We start from the raw sequence: 21969 nt of genomic DNA, 5'->3' as shown, positions 1-21969 counted from the left end.
TGTTAAATTTCATTCTGTTCCATGGCCAGAGATTGCATTTTTAATCCTAACAAGCTATTTATTAGATTTAAGCCCTAGATCTTGAGGATAGAATAAATATATAAATTCAACTACAGCTGAACTTCAGTTACTCATACTTCATACCCATATTTAGATTTAACTATTACTTAAAACTTCTTTCCTTCAAAAATCTTGAGTTCTGAAATTCTCATTTCTGAGCATTGTTTCATTTTCTTTTATCTCACTCTCATGTCTTTTGAACCTGTTCTTTGTCCTGATTGTAACCTCTAATTCTTTGAACCTTCTCTGTTATACCAGTCCCATTTTGATTCCACTTGTCTCCCTTCTCACTTGAACCTTGTCATCTGTTTAAAAATTATACTCATTACTATCTCATCCCCTTGATCATCTTACCATTTTTGCCTTGTCAATCCTCAATCCTGGATAACCACAATAACCTCAACTATTAATTTATAGATTGCTAAGCAGGACTAAAGAAAGTTCTACAACTATGCTGATTGACTATTACAGATTCATACTCTTTGATTTCAGTAGTCTTCAGTGCTGTGTGGTAGTATTTTTATTCATCTCTTGTAGCCAGTTCTCTGTAATTACTATTCCTAAACTTTTCTACTTTCTTCAAGTCTTCAGCTGTAATTTTGCCTCCCTTAAGCTGAGCAGCATATTTTACAGATGTTTGGGTGATGCAGTATGAGTTCTAACAACTTCCATCCTCAACCTCAAAAACTCTTTTTAACTCTATCTCCTGCTTAATTTTTTTTTCCACGAAAGGTATAGCATCTTCTCTAGGCAAACTTTTCTGATAATGTTGATTATCCCATCATTTTCCACATTTTGGGGGGAGATTAGCTGCAATAGTTATCTTCTCTTTTGAATTTTTCATTTTCTCTCGCTTTCCATAATCCAATTCAAGGTTCCCTTATTCTAAAATAACCTTTCCTCAATCCTATTATTCCCTTAAAACTATTGTCTTTTATATCGTTATTTTCACTGCCAAATTTCTCACGAGGTTAATATGTACTCGTTGCCTCTATTTTTTATGGTTTAGCTGTAGAGGAAAAAAATTCCACTAACAGTGAATTATGCTTGGGAACAAATTCTTTACTATAAATGCAAAGAAGAGAACTATGAGGCTGAAATTTAGACTTAGCTTGCTTTCTCTAAAGAGTAAAAATTCAGGCAAAGGTTTTTATATATCCACACGGATGTAAAAGTCCTCTGAATTCAGTTTATAGTTTGAAGAGAGGTCAGGAACAGGCCATCTTCAAAGGAAAGAAACATCAAAATGGACTGCAGCTGTCCTTCCTTCCTGGAACTATTTTACACTCTTGTTACCAGGACAAAGAGTCTCTTGAGCTTAAAATAACACTTTCTAATATTTTGTAGGGGAATTTAAAGACAAAGTTTATTGCTTGGTTAAGAATTAGAACTTTTTATGTCTTTATCACTTCTCACTCCATAATCTCTAGAAACCTGGCTTCTATTCTCTTTATTCAGTTGAAATTGCCTTATGGAATGTTACCATTGACCCCTTAAACACTAATTCCAGTTGTTCCTTCTCAGTCCTCTTTGTCTCCCAGATGTCTCCCAACTTTTCTGCAGCATTTAATACTGTTGAATACTCCTTTTTCAAATCTTTCCTCTCTTGATCTTGGGGACATAATATTCTTTTGGTTTTCTTCCTATTTTTCTAAACTCTTTTTTTTCTCTTGTTCCTTTTTTTTTATTCCTATCCCTAAATGTCCCATGGTTTTGCCTTATGTACTTTTTTCCTCTGTGAAGTGTTTTCTTTGATCTCATCGTAACTTCAATAATCTCTAGTCAAATGACTCAAATCTATATTTTTTATCTTGACCTCCTCCCTATCTGATCCTTGGCAATTCATTAGTCTTTAGTCACAAAATTAGTATATAGGAGTTGGGGTGAGGTGGGAAATATGGAACAAATTTTAAGTAAGCCTTGGTGAACTTGGGCCATTTCTTTATAGTTATTTATTTACCATTCTGTGAGTATCTTCCCTACTGAAGTCTACTGAATTTTCAAATTCTATTAGGATTTTATAGCATTTAGAATTTTATGCCCGTATTGAAGAAGTACACACACACACGAATTATACATCAAATATAATAAGGAAATTCAGGCAGAAACAATGATCATTTTAATATTTCGGGAAGTTACTGAGAGATATGACTGCTAGAAAACAACTTAAATTCCTCATTTTTGTCTCTTAACCTAACCCCTTTCTCCTAGTAAGCACTTAAAGAATGATGTTTTGAATTTAATTAAATGATCTTTTTTCTCCCCATTCAGTTTCCTGTGTTGGGCAAACTATGGCCTGGATCTGGCCCGAGGGGAATAGTTTGCCCAACACTGATATTAGGCTGATCTTTGGTCTTCAGTTACACACAGTCTGTTTCTGGGCCAGAACTCAAAAGTTATTTCCAATTTGGTAACACCTACCAGAACTTAGACATAGACTTTAGGCCCCAGAATGAGTACCTCACCATGATAGGTAGAGAATTTAAGGAACAAACATGAATAATAATCTCAGTGGGTGAGAAAGGTTGAAGGGTTCCCCTAGCACAGTAATGGCAAACCTTTTTTTTTTTAAATTTTTAAATTTTCTTAATATTTTATTTTTTAGAAAAATTTTCCATGGTTACATGATTCATGTTTTTACTTTCCTCTTCACCCCCTCCTCTATCTCCTTCCCCATAGCCGATGTACATTTCCACTGGTTTTAACATGTGTCATTGATCAAGACTTCTTTACATAGTATTGATAGTGACATTGGTGTGGTCATTTCCAGTCTACATCCCCAATCATGTCTGCATCCACCCATGTGTTCAAGCAGTTGCTTTTCTTCTGTGTTTCCACTCCTGCAGTCCTTCCTCTGAATGTGGGTAGCGTTCTTTACCATAAATCCCTCAGCGCTGTCCTGGGTCATTGCATTGCTGCTGGTACAGAAGTCCATTGCATTCTATTTTACCATAGTATATCAGTCTCTGTGTACAATGTTCTTCTGGTTCTGCTCCTTTCACTCTGCATCAATTCCTGGAGGTCTTTCCAGTTCACATGGAATTCCTCCAGTTTATTATTCCTTTTAGCACAATAGTATTCCATCACCAGCATATACCACAATTTGTTCAGCCATTCCCCAATTGAAGGGCATTTTCTAGTTTTTTGCCACTACAAAAAGTGTGGCTATAAATATTTTTGTACAAGTCTTTTTCTCTATGATCTCTTTGGGGTACAAACCCAGCAATGGTATGGTTGGATCAAAGGGCAGGCAGTCTTTTAGAGCTCTGTGGGCATAATTCCAAATTGGATGGCAAACCATTTTTAGAGACCATGTGCCGTGCTCCACCCCACCTCAGAGACCAAGTGCTATGCCCCCACTCCCAACCCTCAGTGCCGGATGCTCCCTGCCCCCCACTTATCTCACACAGGGGTAGGATAAAGCACTCCCATTGGGCCGCTGGGCAGAGGTGCAGAGAATGGAGAAAATGTCAGTTAGGCATGGTGGAGATGGAGAGGGGAGCAGCTCTGCCTGAGTCTCTCTGCCTTTCTAGTAACAAATTCTGGAGGTGCAGGGGGCAGCAGTTTACCCACAGAAAGTGCTCTGTGTGCCATCTTTGGCCCCTGTGCCATAGGTTCTCTATCACTGCCCCTACCATCTAGTGTCATCTCCTTTTTATTCATGTTGTCTTGCTCATTAGAATGTAAGTCTTCTTGAGGGAAGGGTCTCTTATCAAATGGGATGTGTATAAAGATCTTTGAAAACCTCAAAAAGCTATATAAATGCTAGCTATTGTTATGTTTGTTTTCTTTGTGTCTCCAGTGCTTAATAGTGACCAGGACTTAAGTAAGCACTTAATATATTCTTTTTTTTTTAATGTGTAGCAGGTCCAAAAAGCTTTAATGGCTTAATATTGTACTAACATTTTTGGAGCAGCATATATAAAGGTCAAGAGATTAATCAGGTCTAAAGATTAATTACCTACTCTCCCATTATTTTTTTTCACCTTAAAGTATGTATTTGTGTATAATTCACATTACAAACTCCTAAGGCAGATGTTGCATTTATTTTAAAGGACAGCCCAAATTTTAAAAGATAGTAAAGATGAACCAAAATGATTATTTGTTTTTATTAAGTTATACTCATCAAAGACTGCTGAAGTACTAACTTAGACTTTTCTTTAAACTTTCACAATGACCTCAGGTATTTTCTACTGTAGGACATAAAGGTAAATGTTTTCATTTACCTGTTAAAGATCCCAATTAGATATAAATGAAGCTGTCTCATAGTCAAATCTATTAAATATTCTTAATAAATGATTGCATTGTGGAAGTTTCTTAGTTTTGACATACAAATTTTAGTTCATTCCACTAATTAATTCATTTTTTTTAAATTTGAGAAACAGATTGGGAGGTCTGACTAGTTTGACAGTTAAATTGATATAATCAATTTTGCTTCAAAAATAATGAGTAATTTTAATTATTTCAACATTAGAACATGTGAAGGTTAAATAAATTGAAGAAACAATGACTCCAGCTGTGGTACCTTATTACTCTTTAATAACACATCAACTTATGTACATACATAATTTTTTAAGTTGATGCCAATCATTGTTGTCCTTTAGCAATAAATTTGAGCCTTAATGAACTTTTTCCAAAAATGCTTTGCAGCACCTCACACACTGCTTATATGTAGTCTCAAAGTCAGAGTCTTTTCCATAATAAGGATCTTCAATAATAAGTTGTTTTTGTGGATCATAGCTCCCAACAAGTTCAATTTTAGCTTTGCTGTTTTTAACTTGATTATCCTTCCTATTCAAATCTCTCAGAGGTAAGGAAATCTTCTTTGGTAATCTGTCTTGCTTTATGAGATGTATTAATGTCATGATTTCTTAGGCAGTTTTTAGCTCTTGCATTTGGGCAATGCCCCACATTCCACTTAGAGACAGCAGTACTGTCAGTAATCCACTTATCTGAAATATTTTGATCAGCTACAACTTTCCTAAAAATTGCTTCTGCTATAGGTGAGCAACAAATATTACCCAGACACACAAACAGCACAGACTGTCCTCTCTGTGGCCATTTTTCTTTCTTACCACCTTAATATATTCTTATTGATCGATTGTGGATGTTCTATTTTTTAAGACCTGATTGGCACAAGAGACATTCAAAAAAAGAATACAAGAGTCAGAAAGTATTAAGCTAGAAGCATGTTTTAAAGTATATATATAATCTTAACATTAAAATATATTTTAATCTCTGAAACTTCTATAATTTTAAATGAAATTTATTTTATCATTTTTATATAAGTTTTCCATGATGATGATTATATAATCCAGCCATTATGGATGCAGCTAAGACCTGATATTGGGCCAGGCAGCTGCTATGAGAGTACTATATAAATGCAACATAAATTCAGTGAGAATTTATTGTCAAATCCCAGATAAGCTATGTTTTTAGCAATGAGGGGGTGAAGGATTGGTAAAAAAAAATTTAAACACATTAGAAAACATCAGGCCATCTGTTGCATCTTGATACATACTTTTTCTAGCCTTGTAGAAATTTAGAGAATAAGAATGCCCTTCCAACAATGAAGGTTGTCACTTTTTATTCTCCCTTCTATACTCTACCAACTATCTTCTCAGGGACTAAGGTTCTTTATGTGAGGTATTATATTTTCTAAAACTCACAGATAGTGATTCTTCTTGGTTGCTGAGTATGTCTTTGCAAATAGTACTTAACTTATGTAAAGTTGTATTCCAAAATACCATTTATAAATTGGTTATTTAGAACTACAGATTTCTGCAGAAGAGGCTAGCTCATAAGAACCTACTTTAGAATTAAATTAAAATTAAAGTCTACATTGAGTGCAGCGGACTAAATGATCTCGAGGTACCTTTCAGCCCTCAGATGACATAATTCTAATGGTACTGGCTCTTCTGCAGTCTGAGAGCAGAACACTGGTCAGAGGGGAAGAAAGGAAGTGCTTCTTTCTTGTTTTCCTGGGAGCAGTGCTAGTTCCAGGCAAATGTTTGAGGTAGGTTTAGGTTATTTTTGGTATATTCTCGCCCCTCTCTCTCTTACCTTATAGTGCCTTTTCTAGTAGACCCAAAGAATCACAGATTTGAAAAACACAACAGAAGTCTCAAGAGTCTATCATACCCCTGAAGGAGAAACTTCTCTCTAGCATTCTGTTTAGTTCAAGTTTTTATTAGATACCTGTATATGATAGACATCATGCCAGGTTCTGGGGAAACACAGACCAAAAAAAAAAAAATTAACAATCCTTGCCCTCATGGAGCTTATTCTACTGGTGGCTGCTAGGAGGTTCTGCTGGTGGATAAGACTGCTGGAGTCCAGAAGACCTGACTTTAAATCTTGCTTCAGACATTTAGAAGCTTCGTGACCCTGGACAAATCATTTAGTCTCTCTCAGATTCTTTCTTCAATAGTAAAATAGGAATAATAATAATAGTGCCTACCTCACAATGTTGTGAAGAACAAATGAAATAATATAGGTGGAATGCTTTGCAAAACTTTTTTTAATATGTAATTGTTAGCTATTATTGGGCTGATAGAATGGGAACACTAGTAAATACAAAGTATGTAAAAAGTAAATTCAAACAGACCTAAATGGGGATTAGGAATATCCCTATATAATCCTAGAGTTGTGCTTTGAAGAAAGCCAGATTTTCTATATGAAGGAAAAAAACTGGGATGCCATGTATGGAGAACAGCTGGCAGGGCACTTTTATTGGGCTAGATAGTTTGTGAAGAGTCAATAAGAAATCAGACTGGAAAGAGACGTCAGAGTCTGTTGTGGATTGTTTTAAATGTCAGATTGAGTTAGTATTTTATCCTAAAGGCACTGAGATTCATTGAAGATTTTAGGAGGACATGGGTCAGATCTGTGTTATAGGAATATATGAATTAGGAATATGAATCCTTTATGGAATGTGGATTAGAGGAGACTGGATGCAGGGATACCAGTTAGGAAGCTATTCATGTGAGAGATGTTGAGGATTTATGAATTAGCTCTTTTAAGTTGTGAGGAGGATAGATACAAGCTATATGGTGAGGGAAGAATAGTCAAGACATGGCAACTGTTTTCACACAGAGGTTGAGGGAGAGAGGGAAGTTATCAGAGCTGACTCTAGGAGTACTTCAGTGTTGTAAATCTGAATGTGAAGAAGGATGTGGTGCTTTCAAAACAAATGGTCATTTGAGCCTCTGCATAAGCTTATTGTTTTTATATGGCTCCTGGTAGGAAATACTTTTTATTTTTATTTGAGCCAAAATCTACCTCTCTTCAATTTCCTCTGACTGTTCCTGGGGCCAAGAAGTACATATCTAGTTCCTTTCCAAAAATGACAACTTCCACTAGTTAGAATCATACATGTAGAGCTAGAAGGGACTTGAGAGGCCCCACTTCCTCCTTTTACAAATGAAGAAACCATAGGCTGGAGAAGTAAAGTGACTTCACCCAAGGTCATGCAGATAGCAGAGCAATAATTAAATTTGGGTCTGGTACTACCATTATCAACATTCTTTCCACTTGTACTGTGTTGCCTCTTAAGACTTGACTTGAAGGTGCATTCATGTTCTTTCTTAGACTTCTCTTTTCCAGCTTAACTTCCCCAGGTCTTTAAACAGATTTCTCCTTTGGCCTAGTTTGTAGTCTTCTTAACTTGATTTCGTTTTTTTATTTTTTTTATTTTTTTATTTCTTCAGTTTGTCATTGACTTTCCTAAGGGTTATATATAATGCCCTCAAGCTTATCTGAACACTCTCACTCTCTACTTCAAAATGTCATCGAGGTCTGCCCTCTCTCAATTGTTTCATGGTGAAAAATTGATCATCATGTACTCCCCTGCCTCCTTAAAAATCTCTCCTTAAGGAGGTAGCTGGGTGGCTCAGTGGATTGAAAGCCAGGCTTAGAGATGGGAGGTCCTAGGTTCAAATCTGGCCTCAGACACTTCCTAGCTGTGTGACCTTGAGCAAGTCACCTAAACCCCCATTGCCTACCCTTACCACTCTTCTGCTCTAGAACCAGTACACAGTATTGGTTCTAAGATGGAAGGTAAGGGTTTAAAAAAATTTTTTTTAAAATCTTTCCTTTAGTACAGCTTGGTTTTAGGAGTTTAGAGAAAAGTAGTTTTAGGCTAAGTGACATTTATGAGTAATTGATAGCCCTATAACAATGCCAGAAGTATTTGAATTTTTAAAGAAGGATATTTATTAATCCAGATTAATCTCTTGTTCATAGAATGTTTATGAGTGTAACAAAAGTAAAAAAATTAAGGTGGTATGTAGAAGGCATTTGGTGGCAGGTGGGCTACTATGAAGGCAGGTTAGTCTTGACTGTCCCCAGGATCAATTAAAATGTTCCTACTTTTCTTAGGGTTTCCCTTATTCTACAATTGAACATAATTTCTCCAATAATCCTAGATTTGTTCATTACAGCTTTCATGGGCAGTGGTAGCAGGGGCTGAGGTGAAGTGGAGAGTTAGATAAGGGCAAGTGGTTGTCTGCAGGAGAGGTGTAAATTGATTGCCTTCCATATTCTTAAGACTTAAAAGCATTATTGTTGGTTTTTGTCTTTAAAATATTTTTCTTATTTAAAGCAGCAAAGAGTTAACAATTGCTGAAAATTTAGTTGTATCAGTACAATTTTGATCAGAATTCTTTCACGTATAGATGGCTGAAATGACTGAGCCCAGTTAAAACCTTAAACTTAGATAAAATCTCCATCTTTTTGCATTTGATGAACCTTTATAATGTCCAGAGTAGATTAATGTTTTAAATGATCAGATGACCTATATCACATATCCAAATGTGTTTTTAAAACTGAGGTCCCTTCCCTCTGGGAATTGGACACTAATTCATAAGCTGTTCATTTAGGCCAGGTCTTTTATTTTAATTGAAAAATTTCATTTAATTAATTAATTTAGAATATTTTCTCATGGTTAAATGATTCATGTTCTCTCCTTCCGCCCCCACCCCCCACCCCCGGTAGGGGACACCCAATTCCACTGGGTTTTACATGAATCACTGATCCAGACCTATGTCCATATTATTGATAATTGCACTAGGGTGATCATTTAGAATCTACATCCCCAATCATATCCCCATCAATCCATGTGTTCAAGCAATTGTTTTTCTTCTGTGTTTCTACTCCCACAGTTCTTCCTCTGACTGTGGATAGCATTCTTTCTCATAAGTCCCTCAGAATTGTCCTGTGTCATTCCATTGCTGCTAGTAGAGAAGTCCATTACATTTGATTGTACCACAGTGTATCAGTCTCTGTGTATAATGTTCTCCTGGTTCTGCTCCTTTCACTCTGTATTAATTCCTGGAGGTCATTCCAGGACGCATGGAATTTTAGGCCAGGTTTTGATGATTGATAAAGTTGGTTTTTTTAAACTCTTAATTAGTCAAACAAGTTTTATAAGAAAGGTTTGGTTTGGTTTAATTTGGGTTGATCTTAGGCTATCTAATCTTTTTTTATTCTAGTCTCTGGCTTGTTAGTTCCACACAAATTTTTTTTTCCTCTTAGAAACTAAAGAATTTTGCTATTTTAAGAAGAATTACACATGTCCTTATTTTGACCCTGTTGACCAACCAAAAAGAACAAAACACTTTATTTTGAATGTTTTCTAAGTGGTTTGCCATAATTCAATTCAAGCAGTCATTACTAGTTATTTACTTCTATTAGGCATATTAGGATTTATAGATACTTATTAAAATGCTACTGCTGTGCTCATTTAATTTCTTTAGGTAGCAAAAATAATATCCTAGGATATTATAGTCAGAGGATCAGGACATATAAGAAACTAATGTCTTCACTATTGTCTACCTTCATGTTATATTTAGTCTGTAATTTCCTCCCACACATAAAATCAGGATACCTACTTCATGTTTCTAATAAGGGATATTATAAGAGAGATATATGGTCTGTTAAGCTTTTGTGGATTCTTAGAAGAAAAGTATCACAATTTAAGGTGATACTATTTCTTCCTCAGTTAACTTTTCAATTTTTCACTTAAGGTCTCCTTGAGGGTCATACTACTAGTAAAAAAAAAAAAAAAAGAGCCAGTGTTGGAACCTATAGATGACATAGGGAATTGCTTCTGAAAAAACCATTGAGTCTTTTCTCCTCATTCTATGAGAAGAGGAGCTTAATGCTATATATATATATATATATATAAGGGAATAATGTGGTGATTACAGTTTTCCTGGGATTAGTTGGTCATAATCAAAAGAATCGAGACACATAGGGCAGATTGAATAATATTGATATTTGTAACAAATCGTTATATAATACAGAAAAAAAAACCCATTAACTGCTACCTTTTCAACCTATCAAATTAAAAGTAGAAATTTGTTTGTTTCCCTACCCAGTCAGGTGCAAACCTAACGCTAATTTCACAAGTCTGGAATGATGGTTTTTGGTAGCCCTGCTCTTGTCCATATTAGTTCTCTGTATATTCCAACACGTAGTGCATGTGTGTATTTTTTTACCTGTTTCAATTAACAGTTCCTAAAATTTCTTAGTATGATTCACAGAACATTACTGCAACAGCCCTACAAGAGCCTCCCCAAACTGTTTCCAAGAATACCTCCATGAGCCCTCGACAGCGCCGGGCCCAGCAGCAAAGTCAAAGAAGAACATCGACTTCACCTGATGTTCAAGTCCAGCAGCCAAGAGCCAACCCCAACACGGATCACACTGGATCAGCTGTATTGATCATCATCCTGACTCTAGCATTGGCAGCTCTCATATTCCGACGAATCTATCTGGCCAATGAGTACATATTTGACTTTGAGTTATAACATTGCTTTTGTCTTAAGAGCTATGACTCAAATGCTTCATTAAACATTCTGCAGTGGGTATGATATAAGAACTGTTTACAAACAAATTTTTGTATTTGTCCCTCACCTCCTTTTTTGATCCTTACAAATGTCAGTATATATTTTAGGCAGATTTTGAGGCTAATTATGTCCATAGAGAGTACATTAGCAGTTATCTCAAGGAACTGGAAGTCAGAAGTCCCATATCCCACCACTGGCCTGCATTATGACTCTTGGAAAATCCCTTTAAGCTCTCTATGCCTCAATTTCCTTATGTATAAATTTGTAATAATTTTTTTGTAAAGTCCTTTGAAACTTTGGATAAAAAGTGGTGTTTAAATTCCAAGTGTTAAGTTCTAGACATCTGCTTGAGCAGAATAATTGGAGAGCAGAGGAGAACTGAAGAGAGAAGCAAAACCTGGATTCTAGTGTCCTGCTTAAATGTCATTCATAGGAGGTGAAGTAGAATTGGGCATTTTATGAAATTTATGTGCATGTGAGAAACCATGTTTTAGTAAAGGTGAAAAATTACTTCCAAAACAAAAGCACTTGAGGAGAAAAAGTTACCACATTTGTGAATAGAATTGGCTAAGAAAAGGGAATGATGCTTTGTAAACGTTTTCTTTTATTCTCCAAATAGTTTCAAATCCCCACAGATCTTTGGTTTTAGTGAAAGAGAGGGTCCAGGCCAGAAAATAATTTCTTTTTCCTTTGAAGTTATATAAGTTGATCTTAAGATTTGAATGTTGTCTCTGATTATATCAGTTGTATATCTTGCTTTTTAAATTGAAGGTTACATATAACATGTTCTTATAATACTTATAAATAAGGAATATAATCATTTACCCAGTGCTACTATCTTTTAATTTTTCCAAAATATGCATAATGTATTGAAGAAATGTTTTGCCCATATTTTATGAAAAAGCAGGTGATAGAAAAATGTGAGAAAAATGTGTATTTAAGATGAAGTCAGTGTGATCCAAGCCCAAGACTTAACTGTAAGATAAAGTACATTCACTTACAGGAATATGTCATACAAGTTACCCAGGGTTATTACAATGCCTTGTGGGAAAACAGAGCCATGGAAATATTATCTTTATTCTTTAATACATTTAACTCAATGGCAGCATTGCAGGCAATCACTGGGGCAGCAGTATTATTGAAGAGCTTTGATTGTATTTCTTCTTCTTTTTCTTCTTTTTAAAAAAAATTTTTTTTGAGACTGGGTCTCCCTATCTCACTTGGCTAGAAGTGCAGTGGCTACTCAGGGCCCGATCCCACTGCCAATTGATTGGTTTGGAAGCTTTAACCTGCTTCGTTTTTCCATCTCCGCTCACTGGGGGCTCACCATATTGGTGTCAGACTTAGTGCAAACACCTGTTCATCTTTAATCTTAACTGTGGCTCAGAATTCCCAGTTTCAAGCCAACCAGCAGCCTCAATCTCCCACGCAGCAGAGACTACAGGTGTGCACCATGTTGCCTGGCTGATTGTATTTTTACTACAGGCAGCTCCCAACTGAAGAAAGGGCTGTGTTCTAAAAGTTCATTTGGAAGTCATTTGTTTAGAATACCTTTTCTCACCAGGAAAAAATAATATGGTGTTTAGATTCTGAAACTAGCCCACAAAGGACTTTTAAAATCAGAATGTAACTGATATAAGGTCTTAATCAAGTTCATTATGCAGTTTTAAACCTTTTAAATTTATAACTTTTAAACTTTACTGACTTAGGTTGTAATTGTGAAACAATCTGTAAGTAGCATTGAACGGCAAGTTTAATTTTCTCCTTACAGTTTGAGATCATCTTTTCATCCACGATAGCTACTAGCTTTCATTTGTTGTAAGATTTAAAATGAGAACACATTGTATAAATCTATGTAATGTGGTTTTCTTGAGCCTTAATAAATTTGCTTTGCAATGATATTTACAGATTGTGTTTATCATGTCTGCAACCTAAATTACTAAGCTTTAGAGAGCACAAGGTCTTTATAAAGATCCCTATACCATGTTGGTCTAAATATAGGCTGCACCTTTCCCCTCAAATTTGGCCTGTACATAACGTATGTGACCTATAGTTAGTGTTGTTTTTCATTGTGTGTGTGTATGCATGTAATTTTTTTCTCTCCCCATCTTATTTTAAGGTTATGACCTATATTCAGACCAATATTATTTCAGCTATGTTATTAGATTGTAAAGGGGCCATGTCTTATTAATTCTTTGTATCCCAAGTCCTAGTATAGTGTCTTGCACATAGTAGGCACTTAATAAATTTTTCTTAAATTGCATTAAGGGTTAAATAGCCTTTTGATGCAGAGCCTTTTGACATTGTTTCTTTGGTGAAATGTTTTCTGAATTTCAAGTCACTATGCTAAAAGCACTTCCCAAATAGGGCCTTTAACTTAACTACAGTGGCCCTTGTTATCTGGTGAGATGGGAATTCACTTGTCTTCCCCTGCCTCATTCACTGCCCTTCTCCCTGCCACAGTAGCCAGGATGGCCACTGGCTGATAATAAATCATTGCCCACCTTCCCTCTGCCCTTACCCCCATCTGATCCATGGCAATCCCTAACTGCCATGAGAGAAGGAAGCTTTTCTAACAGTTCAGAATGAGATAGCCATCGATATGTTTAAGAATTTTTGAAGTTGTTCAGTTGTTCTTTGAATATCAAACTATGTTCACGAAAGGTTTTTTCCCCTCTCATTATTAAGTATTGGTAATCTGACCCGACTGTCAGCCTTGTCACCCCTGCCTTTTTTTCCCTCTTTAATTTCCAACAGACACCTCGGAGAATTAACATTCCTTCCCCAGCCTCCTTTCATCTCTCACAAGTCCTTAAGGAGGATCCTTGAGTTGTCTTCCTGGCCCCTTATTGGGGAATTTGGGCACAATGTAAGGGGTGGGGGGAGGGTTTTCTTAAATCTTACCCCTATCTGTGTTCAGGAGAACCGTACTTCTACTCTCTCATTGCAGAATAGGGGCTGCATATGGTGGATGACGTGGTGAATCAGACTCTGCTTCTTTCTCTCCCTTGCCCTTGGATTTGTGCCATCCATAGCGATTTGTAGTCACAGAGTCCAAGTTTGTCTCACCAGTTAAAGACAGCAAATTTTAAACGAAACGTATTCAATGTTTGTTTCATTTAGAATTTTCTGGAAGCTATTTTTTCTCATTTGGGGGGAGGGCTTTTATTTAGCACTTTGTTTTCAATGCTGCTTATTTTTGTTTTATTATACTAAAAATAAATACTCTTTCATCAACATTTTCAGCTCTGTTTTTGAAAAAAGAGGCAATTTCCCATTATCTGTGGTTTGTGGAAAACGAAGTTCCAGCTCTGAAGAATAAAGAGAATTTTTCGTTGTTTTTAAAATCACATCTGAAAATCAGTCACTTCCTAATTTAATCAGCTCCCAAGTACTTTAAGTTTTTCCACAATTATTTCTTGAATCTGACTCTTGTCTCCTCACATTCGTTTATACCTCTCTACTGCAGGCCTTCATAATGCCCTTTCTTTTGATATTTTCTTTAAAAGATTTTTTTAACATTCATTTTGTTCAAATTTTGAGTTCTAAATTTTTCTCTCCTTCTGGCCCCTCACACCTACCCATTGAGAAGGCAAGCAAATATGATATCAGTTATCCATGAGAAGTCATGTAAAACATTTCCATAAGGTTCTCAACTTTTGGCCTAGATTATTTTAATTAACCTCATAACTTGTTTTCAGTCTTCACTATTTCATTACACACACAGCTGCTGAAATCTCTCATTTGTAGATCTGGCCATGTCAATCACTTTGCATAGCCCTCAGATGGATCTCATTTATAGAATAAAAGAAAAACTCCATAGCCTAGCATTTCAAGCCCTCATGGATAATGGCCTTCAAGTGCCTTTCCACCCTCGTGTCATGCTACTTCTCTTATTAACTCACTGTTTCGGCCAAAATAGATCTAACGGTTACTCCCCACGTTTATCTTGCCTAGGAAGGGTTTAAAACCCCATTCTGCTCCTCATGTTTGTTTGTCTGACTTTTTATGACCCCATATCGTGTCATGCATACCCCCTGGCCTGAAGGGGACTCATCCTCTTTCCTGTGGGTGGTTCTGATCTAAATCTGTAACCAAAATTTGGTAAACTGCTTCAATTGCTCCAAGGCCCAAGAACTGAAGCTTTTTGTGGTTTAAGCGAAAGCCCTTACTTGGTGCTTAATGATATTTTTTATAGTAACTTTCTTTTTACTATTTTCCTTTTTAAATGATGTTTTATCTATTTGATCCCATTTTTAAACATATTTTATTTTTCCAATTACCTTTAAAAAATTTCAAGTTCCAAATTTTCCCCTTGCTCCCTCCCTTTGTCTCTTATTGAGAAGGCAAGCAATTTGATATAGGTTATACATGTATAGTCATGTAAAACATTTCCCTATTAGTCATATTGTGGGGGACCCCCTCAAAAACCAAGAAAAATAAAGTGAAAATAGTATGTTCAATCTGCATTCAGATTCTATTAATTCTTTCTCAGGAGGTAGATAGCATTTTTCATCAGGAATCTTTCAGAATTGTATTAGTTGATCTCCTTTATTCTTTCTTTCTTTTTTTTTTTATTGGGGAATAGGACACTTCAGTGTGGTCAGGCAGAAATACAGTATCCAAGCAAAGGAGATTTAATGCTGTCTGTTAGGATAGAATGCCTGTGCTATCCTGAAGATTTCTCATTCACTAATAGTTTTCTAGAACATGTATATATGAAGGATTTCCCTTTAGGAAACATTAATAGCCCTACCCTTCAGATCTCAAATTCCTATTCCTGGTTTTTCCACATCTCAAAATCTCAGTTGGAAGGGATCTAAGAGGTTATCCAGTTTAATTCCTTATTATCTGTCCAAAACTCCACAGACACTCCTCCACTCTAAACTTCAAGATATCTCTCCAAGTGGTAGCAAACTCAGAACCTTTTGAGTAGCATGAATAGGACTATTTGAGAGGATTAATGCAGCTAACTGGTGCAGTGGATCAGGGCATGGAGTCATGGAAGACGCCTCTTCCTGAGTTCAAGTCCAGACTCCAGACACCTATTAGCAGTATATCCCTGGGCAAGTCACTTAACCAGGTTTCCTCATCTGTTAAAATAATAAGGAAATGGCAAACCACTTTAATATCTTTGCCAAGAAAACCCCAAATTGGGCCGTGAAGATTCAGACATGACTTAAAAAACAACTGAACAACAAAACCAGTGATAGCAAATTCAGTACCTTCTGAATGATATGAATCTATACCACTTTTAGAACAGGATTGATTGTAAAAAAGTTTTTGCTTGTATTTTTTTTTAAGCCCTTGCCTTCCTTCTTAGAATCAACACTGTATATTGGCTCCAAGGCAGAAAAACAGTAAGGGCTAGGCAATGAGGGTTAAGTGACTCGCCCAGGTTTAGACACTAAGAAGTGTCTAAGGCCAGATTTGAACCCAGGACCTCCCGTCTCTAGGCCTGGCTCTCAATCCACTGAGCTACCTTGCTCCCTTTTTTTGCTTGTATTGAACCAAAACCTTTTCCTGGAGCATCCACCACTGGCTCTTAATTCTACACTTAAGAGACCCAAAATACTAAATCAAAACCCATGTCTACATGATAAACCCTCAGATAGCTGTGTGAATTTTTCACATTCCCCTTCAGGCTCAAATATTCAACTAATCTCCATCTCAAATGGTCTTCTTGATTTCCCTCCACTGGAGGCACTCAAAAGTTATGCCTAAATTGGCAGAGCCTTTATCTGAACACAACATACTCTGTATAGGGTCTGACAAGGGTAGCATATAGGATCAATCACTTCCCTAATTTTGCAAATTAGACTTTGATGATTGCAATCTTAAATAGTGGAGAAATAGAAAAGGGGGTGTAGAGGATGCTAAGAATGGTTCAATTCTTAGGTCTTTTACAGACAATTTAATCAAATGATCTGGAGAAACTAAATTACTGTATAATGATGTTGATATTTTTTCTGTAGATGAAAGCAGAGGAAATAAAGACATTTCTGTTCATTGGAAAGATTCTTTTCAGACAGTCTTTGTAGTCAAATAAAGTTGATGTCATCCCCAAATGAAACAGATTTTTCCTGATTGGCTCTTTTATCTTGCTGTGTGCTCATGGTGAATTTAAGGAAATGGACCACCATAAAGATAATTAGAATTTTTTTCACCTACATCTATCTCAGGGGCATGAAGAAATTTATAAGAGCCTAAAACAACATATACACAATGACTTCAATGCAAAGCTAGACATAGAGAAGGCTAGCCAAATAATGAAAATTTAAAAAGCTTTAGTATGATATGGCAAGCAAAGAAGAAAATAAGATCTTAGGTGGGATTGGGAGAAGACTAGTGGCTAGGACTAAGGCACAGTGGCAGCTTAGGTAGCTTAGGGATAGAGCTGGGACTGGAGTTAGGAAGATAAGACCAAAGCCAGCTTCAGATACTAGCTGTGTGACCCTGAGCAAGTCATTTAGCCACTGCTTCAGTTTCCCCATCTGTAAAATGGAGATAAGAATGGCATCTCATTCCCAGGGTTGTTATGAGGATCAAAGGAGATAATGTTTGTAAAACATTTAGGACAGAGTAGATATTAAATAAATGCTTATTCCCCTTAGAGTCCCATTTTACTCTGACCTTCTCAGACCTCATCTGTGGCATTGTGTTTTAAGTTCTGGGCAGCACATTTGAAGAATATTGGTAAACTGGAGAGTATTCAGGGAAGGGCAACTGGAAGGATTAATTGTCTTAAGATCATGCCATATGGAACTGAGAGAACTAGGGATAAATTCTGGAAATGAGAAGAAGGAATGGGTGGTGGGGCATGATAGCCATTTTCAAGTAATTGAAGGACCCTCAAGTGGAAAAGGGATTAGACTTGATCTGCTTGGATCTAGAAAGCACTAGGAATGAAGGGGTGGAAACTGAAGAGAAGCCAATTTAGGCTTAGGAGACGTAACGATGGGAGCCATCCAACAGTGGAATGGGCTACCTGGAGATATAGTAGTGGTTTTCCCCTCACCTGATATCTTTGAGCCAAGTCTAGGTGATTATGTGTTAAATATGTTGTAGAGAGGATTCTTTTTTTTTCAGTCTTAAAATTTTCTAATTAATTAATTAAAAATATTTTTCCATGGTTCCATGATTCATGTTCTTTCTCTCCCTTCCTCCCACCCCCCCCTCCCGTACCAACAAGCAATTCTACTGGATTTTCCATGTGTCATTAATCAAGACCTATTTCCATATTATTAATATTTGCGTTAGGGTGATCATTTAGACTTGTAGAGAGGATTCTTGATCAGTCAGCCAAGTATTGAGCATAATTAAATAATATATGCCAGGTGCTGTGGTGAGTGCTGGGGGTATAAAGGAAGGTCAGACCATGGCCTCTGCTCTTATGGAGTTCACTCTCTGATGGCAGAGTCAACATGCAACCGCCTATGCACAAACGAGATGTAGGCAGAGTATGTGGAAGCTGGTTTCAGAAGGAAGGCACTGGTGTGTCAGTGGGGATGAATATTTCCATATACACATATTAGGGCAGCTAGGTAGAACAGTGGAGAGAGAGAGAGAGAGAGAGAGATGGATCAGGAAAAGCCTCTTGCAGAAGATGGGATGAGAGCCAAGTTTTGAAGGTAGTCATGGAAGCCAAGAGATGGAAGTTAGGAGGGGAAGCATTCCAGGGACCCAGGAGAGGAAGGAGATGGAGGAACAAGAAGAAGGGAGAAAAGTGCAAGAAGGGGTAAAAGATAGGAAAGGGGACCAGCTTGTGAGCTATTATTATATACAACAGAAAAAGAAAGAGTATTGTATATGAAACCAGGAAAAATACCATGTTCAGCTTTAAATTTAAAAAAGTATACAGTAAACTACTGGGGATAACGATGATGGTATAAGAAAAAATGTTAATTTTTAAATATATACATCAATTTCAACGTGATAGTGCCAACATTTAGGGCAGCACCTAAAGTTAGGAAGAGGGGGCAGCTAGGTTGCTCAGTGGATTAAGAGCCAGGTTTCAAGATCGGAGGTCCTGGATTTAAATTTGGCCTCATATACTGTCTAGCTGTATGACCCTGGGCAAGTCACTTAATCCCCATTGCCTAGCCCTTACCACTTTTCTGCCTTGGAACCAATATGCAGAATTGATTCTAAGATGGAAGGTGAGGGTTTAAAAAAAAAATAAAAGTAAAGTCAGGAAGATTCATTTTCCTGAGCCCAATCTGACCTCACTTATTTAGTCACATGACCCTGGGCAAATCACTTAATCTTGTCACCTCAGTTTCCTCATCTGTGAAATGAGCTGGAGTTGTTTGAAATGGCAAAATACTCCAGTATCTTTGCTAAGAAATCCCAAATGAGGTTGGTAAAGTTGGACACAATTGAACAACAAAAAGTACCAAGAATTCCCTTCTTGTCTGTATCTTTTAGTTTCTTTTGTGTATTTTAGCTATGCTCTTTAAATATTGGCAGGGAGTTTTTAATGATTTTGTGGAAAGATGGAGTTTTCCTTTCTGGTGTGAAATGTGTATTAAAATGCAAGGGATTCCCTTTTATTAACGGTCCCTTTGAGACTGAAAATCAAGGAGTAATTTGCTAAATAAGTCTCATAAAAACCGGTCGGTTCAAGAATTTAATTGTTTTTGCCTGTACATTCACATACCTCCAAACCTTTCCCATTCAATCCATCTTGAACTCTCACAAGCCTTCCAGATGAAAATGACAGCTTGCTTGGTTTTATGTAGTCTGTGAGAAGGAGATTAATGATGTAAGCAAAAAGCTGTCACAGAGAAGGGATTTCTTTCTTTCTTTCTTTAAAAAAAAATAACAGTTTCAATCAAAAGGCTGAATTTCAGGACCAAGTGGAAGCACAGTTTGACTGACAGGAGAAATTTCTTAATGGCCAATCACCAAGCAGCAGAGAGGGAGAGAGTGATTAGTAAAGAGAGAAGAGACAGAGAGAGAAGTCCTGATCATCAGACTAAACTACTGATTCAGAAAGGCAGCCTTCCCTAATAATGATCCTCCAGGTTCAGAAAGAACCTGGGATTTCCAGCTGAGTCAATGTGGAAACCAAGGAACATTTGCCCTGCAAGAAGTGACTGGACAATAGCCTGTTTCCTCACTGCCTTCCCCAAGATGCCTTATTTTGCCAGACTCTTTTTATTCCTCTTTTGCCTCGTTCTTCTTGTGGAAAGCAGGAATCCCAGGAGAAGACACTGGTCTGGACAACTGGAAATGCCCAGGCTAAGGTAAGGAACCTGAAGAGGGTTTTAAAATTCTAGTGCAAACTCTCAAGAATTCCATGCAATATTCATTAACCTCTCTTGCTACCGAAAAAGCCTATTTCCTGACTAGAAATGTTTCTTGGAAATCTTTCCATTCTGCGATGGAATTGGAATTGTGTTTAGAGTTAACCTGCAAATTCCAGGTAGTTTGCCGGATTTGGATTTTTATTTTCCCCCCAAAAGCTTTGGAATGTTAACACCAATCTAATGATACCATCACTCCCTCACGCTGCCCAGATTCTTAGTGAATTTACACCAAGTAAGCTCCTCTTGCCGTTTCCCAGAACCGTGTTTTTTAATCTATGCCAGAGCTGGTTTTCTAAATCAGTGTCAAAGAGAAGGCTAACTTCCCATCGCTCTGTGAAAACAGGCTCAAATACAGTATCCCTGGGCAAGCAGAATGGCAGGAATGAGAAACTTTTCTTAATCGTCTGCCTACTATGTATCAGGCGCTGAGCGAGGCACTTGGGACACAAATACAAAAAGGGAAACAGTTAAGTGATTCATTCATTCATTTTGTTGCTTTACCTAGACAAAACTACTGATTTAAAGGGGAACTTCTGAAAACTGTACGAGGGAGGTATTGGGGAATAAAGACTTTCCTTCTCAGATTATACTTTCTTTTCTCGACTTTACTGTATGTGAGAGTCATTGCAGCTGAGTTCCATTACCGAGGAATTGTGCATTTTCCAACCCCACATCTATCTTCCCATCCCATGACAGACATTTTGGAAGATCACACACAGAAGGAAAACACCTTGAAAGTGGCCTTTGGTGTGACAATAGCGTTTGATTTGATCACTTCAGTCCTTAGGGGAAAAGTTGAACAATCCAAGTCTGCTAAACTTAGTTAAGGGAAACGTTGCATATTCGAAATTGGGAATGAATGTAAGTTTGGTGCTGGGTGGAAAAAGTTTTGAGAAAAGTAGCTGAGGCTGGGAGCCTGCATAGGAAGTGAGTTTACCCCATCTGGGTGTTTTTAATTGTTTTTCTTATAGAAAAAATGGGTTCAAAGGTAGGGAGGGTAGTTGACATGACTGTGATGGGAAGACAAATGTCATCAGCATAGAATTCAAAATAAATTAAATGAATTGTGTTAACCACCTTTGGGTCCCAATTTTTACAAATATGAGTTGAATGATTTGGATTTAGAAAAAAAAAATTGGTATCCATCTAACATGGTTTTCCATTAGGCATTAGGTAGTTTCAGGATCTGTTAAGCTTGTGGAGACTTTATTTCTAAATATATTCTGAAAGAACCAGGCAACAGCTAGGATTAACGAGGATAACCGTTGATATTGGTTCCATATACAATGATAGAAATGTTGATGAATTCATCTTAATTATTAACTAAACTGATAGTATCTTTGAAAATGAATTTATTTCATTAAATGCCTTGAATCCTTCTTCCTAGAAGGTGACAATTTTTTTCTTTGAGCTTCTCTGTTCTTAAGTAAGCAAAACAGCAGTCCTTGAGACTTTAGTAATAAATATCTAAACATTTTTCAGTGATAATCCTTAAAAGTATATAACACACACACACACACACACACACACACACACACATATATATATATATATATATATATATATATATATATAGTTACTTTTGGTTTGTATTTAAATCATGCCGTCAAACTTTGTTTTTCAATATGCCGATTGTATTCCCTCTTATCCTACACAAAAAGGATATGGCTTCTTTTTAGAGGGGAGAGTGAGAAGGGGAAGAGGGGGAAGGTTTAGATTTGTGATTTCAGCAGTGAAGGAAACTCCTT

The 21969-nt window shown here is 36.8% G+C and overlaps 2 protein-coding genes and 1 pseudogene across 3 annotated transcripts in view; 2 read left to right on the top strand and 1 right to left on the bottom strand.

Moving 5' to 3' along the window:
- UBE2J1 (ubiquitin conjugating enzyme E2 J1) overlaps positions 1–14149 on the top strand; it is a 43153-nt gene extending 29004 nt beyond the window's left edge. The window contains exon 8 of one of the 2 annotated variants that reach the window (XM_044676419.1): positions 10605–14149. In XM_044676419.1, coding sequence (XP_044532354.1) covers positions 10605–10871 — 267 coding nt within the window. In that variant the 3' untranslated portion in view covers positions 10872–14149. Of the gene's footprint in view, positions 1–10592 lie in introns of both variants that reach the window. The other variant, XM_044676418.1, reaches the window with a different exon arrangement.
- Positions 4680–5956, bottom strand: LOC123247506 (annotated as a pseudogene).
- Positions 14150–19970: 5821 nt separating the features above from the next.
- Positions 19971–21969, top strand: part of LOC123245313 (gamma-aminobutyric acid receptor subunit rho-2) — a 55645-nt gene continuing 53646 nt past the window's right edge. Inside the window, exon 1 of the mRNA XM_044674156.1 lies at positions 19971–20158. Within this exon, the coding sequence (XP_044530091.1) occupies positions 19971–20158 (188 nt within the window). The remainder of the gene's footprint in view (positions 20159–21969) is intronic.

The sequence above is a fragment of the Gracilinanus agilis genome, chromosome 4 (assembly GCF_016433145.1).
Source record: "Gracilinanus agilis isolate LMUSP501 chromosome 4, AgileGrace, whole genome shotgun sequence".
NCBI lineage: Eukaryota > Metazoa > Chordata > Mammalia > Didelphimorphia > Didelphidae > Gracilinanus > Gracilinanus agilis.
This window is presented reverse-complemented; position numbering and strand designations above follow the sequence as displayed.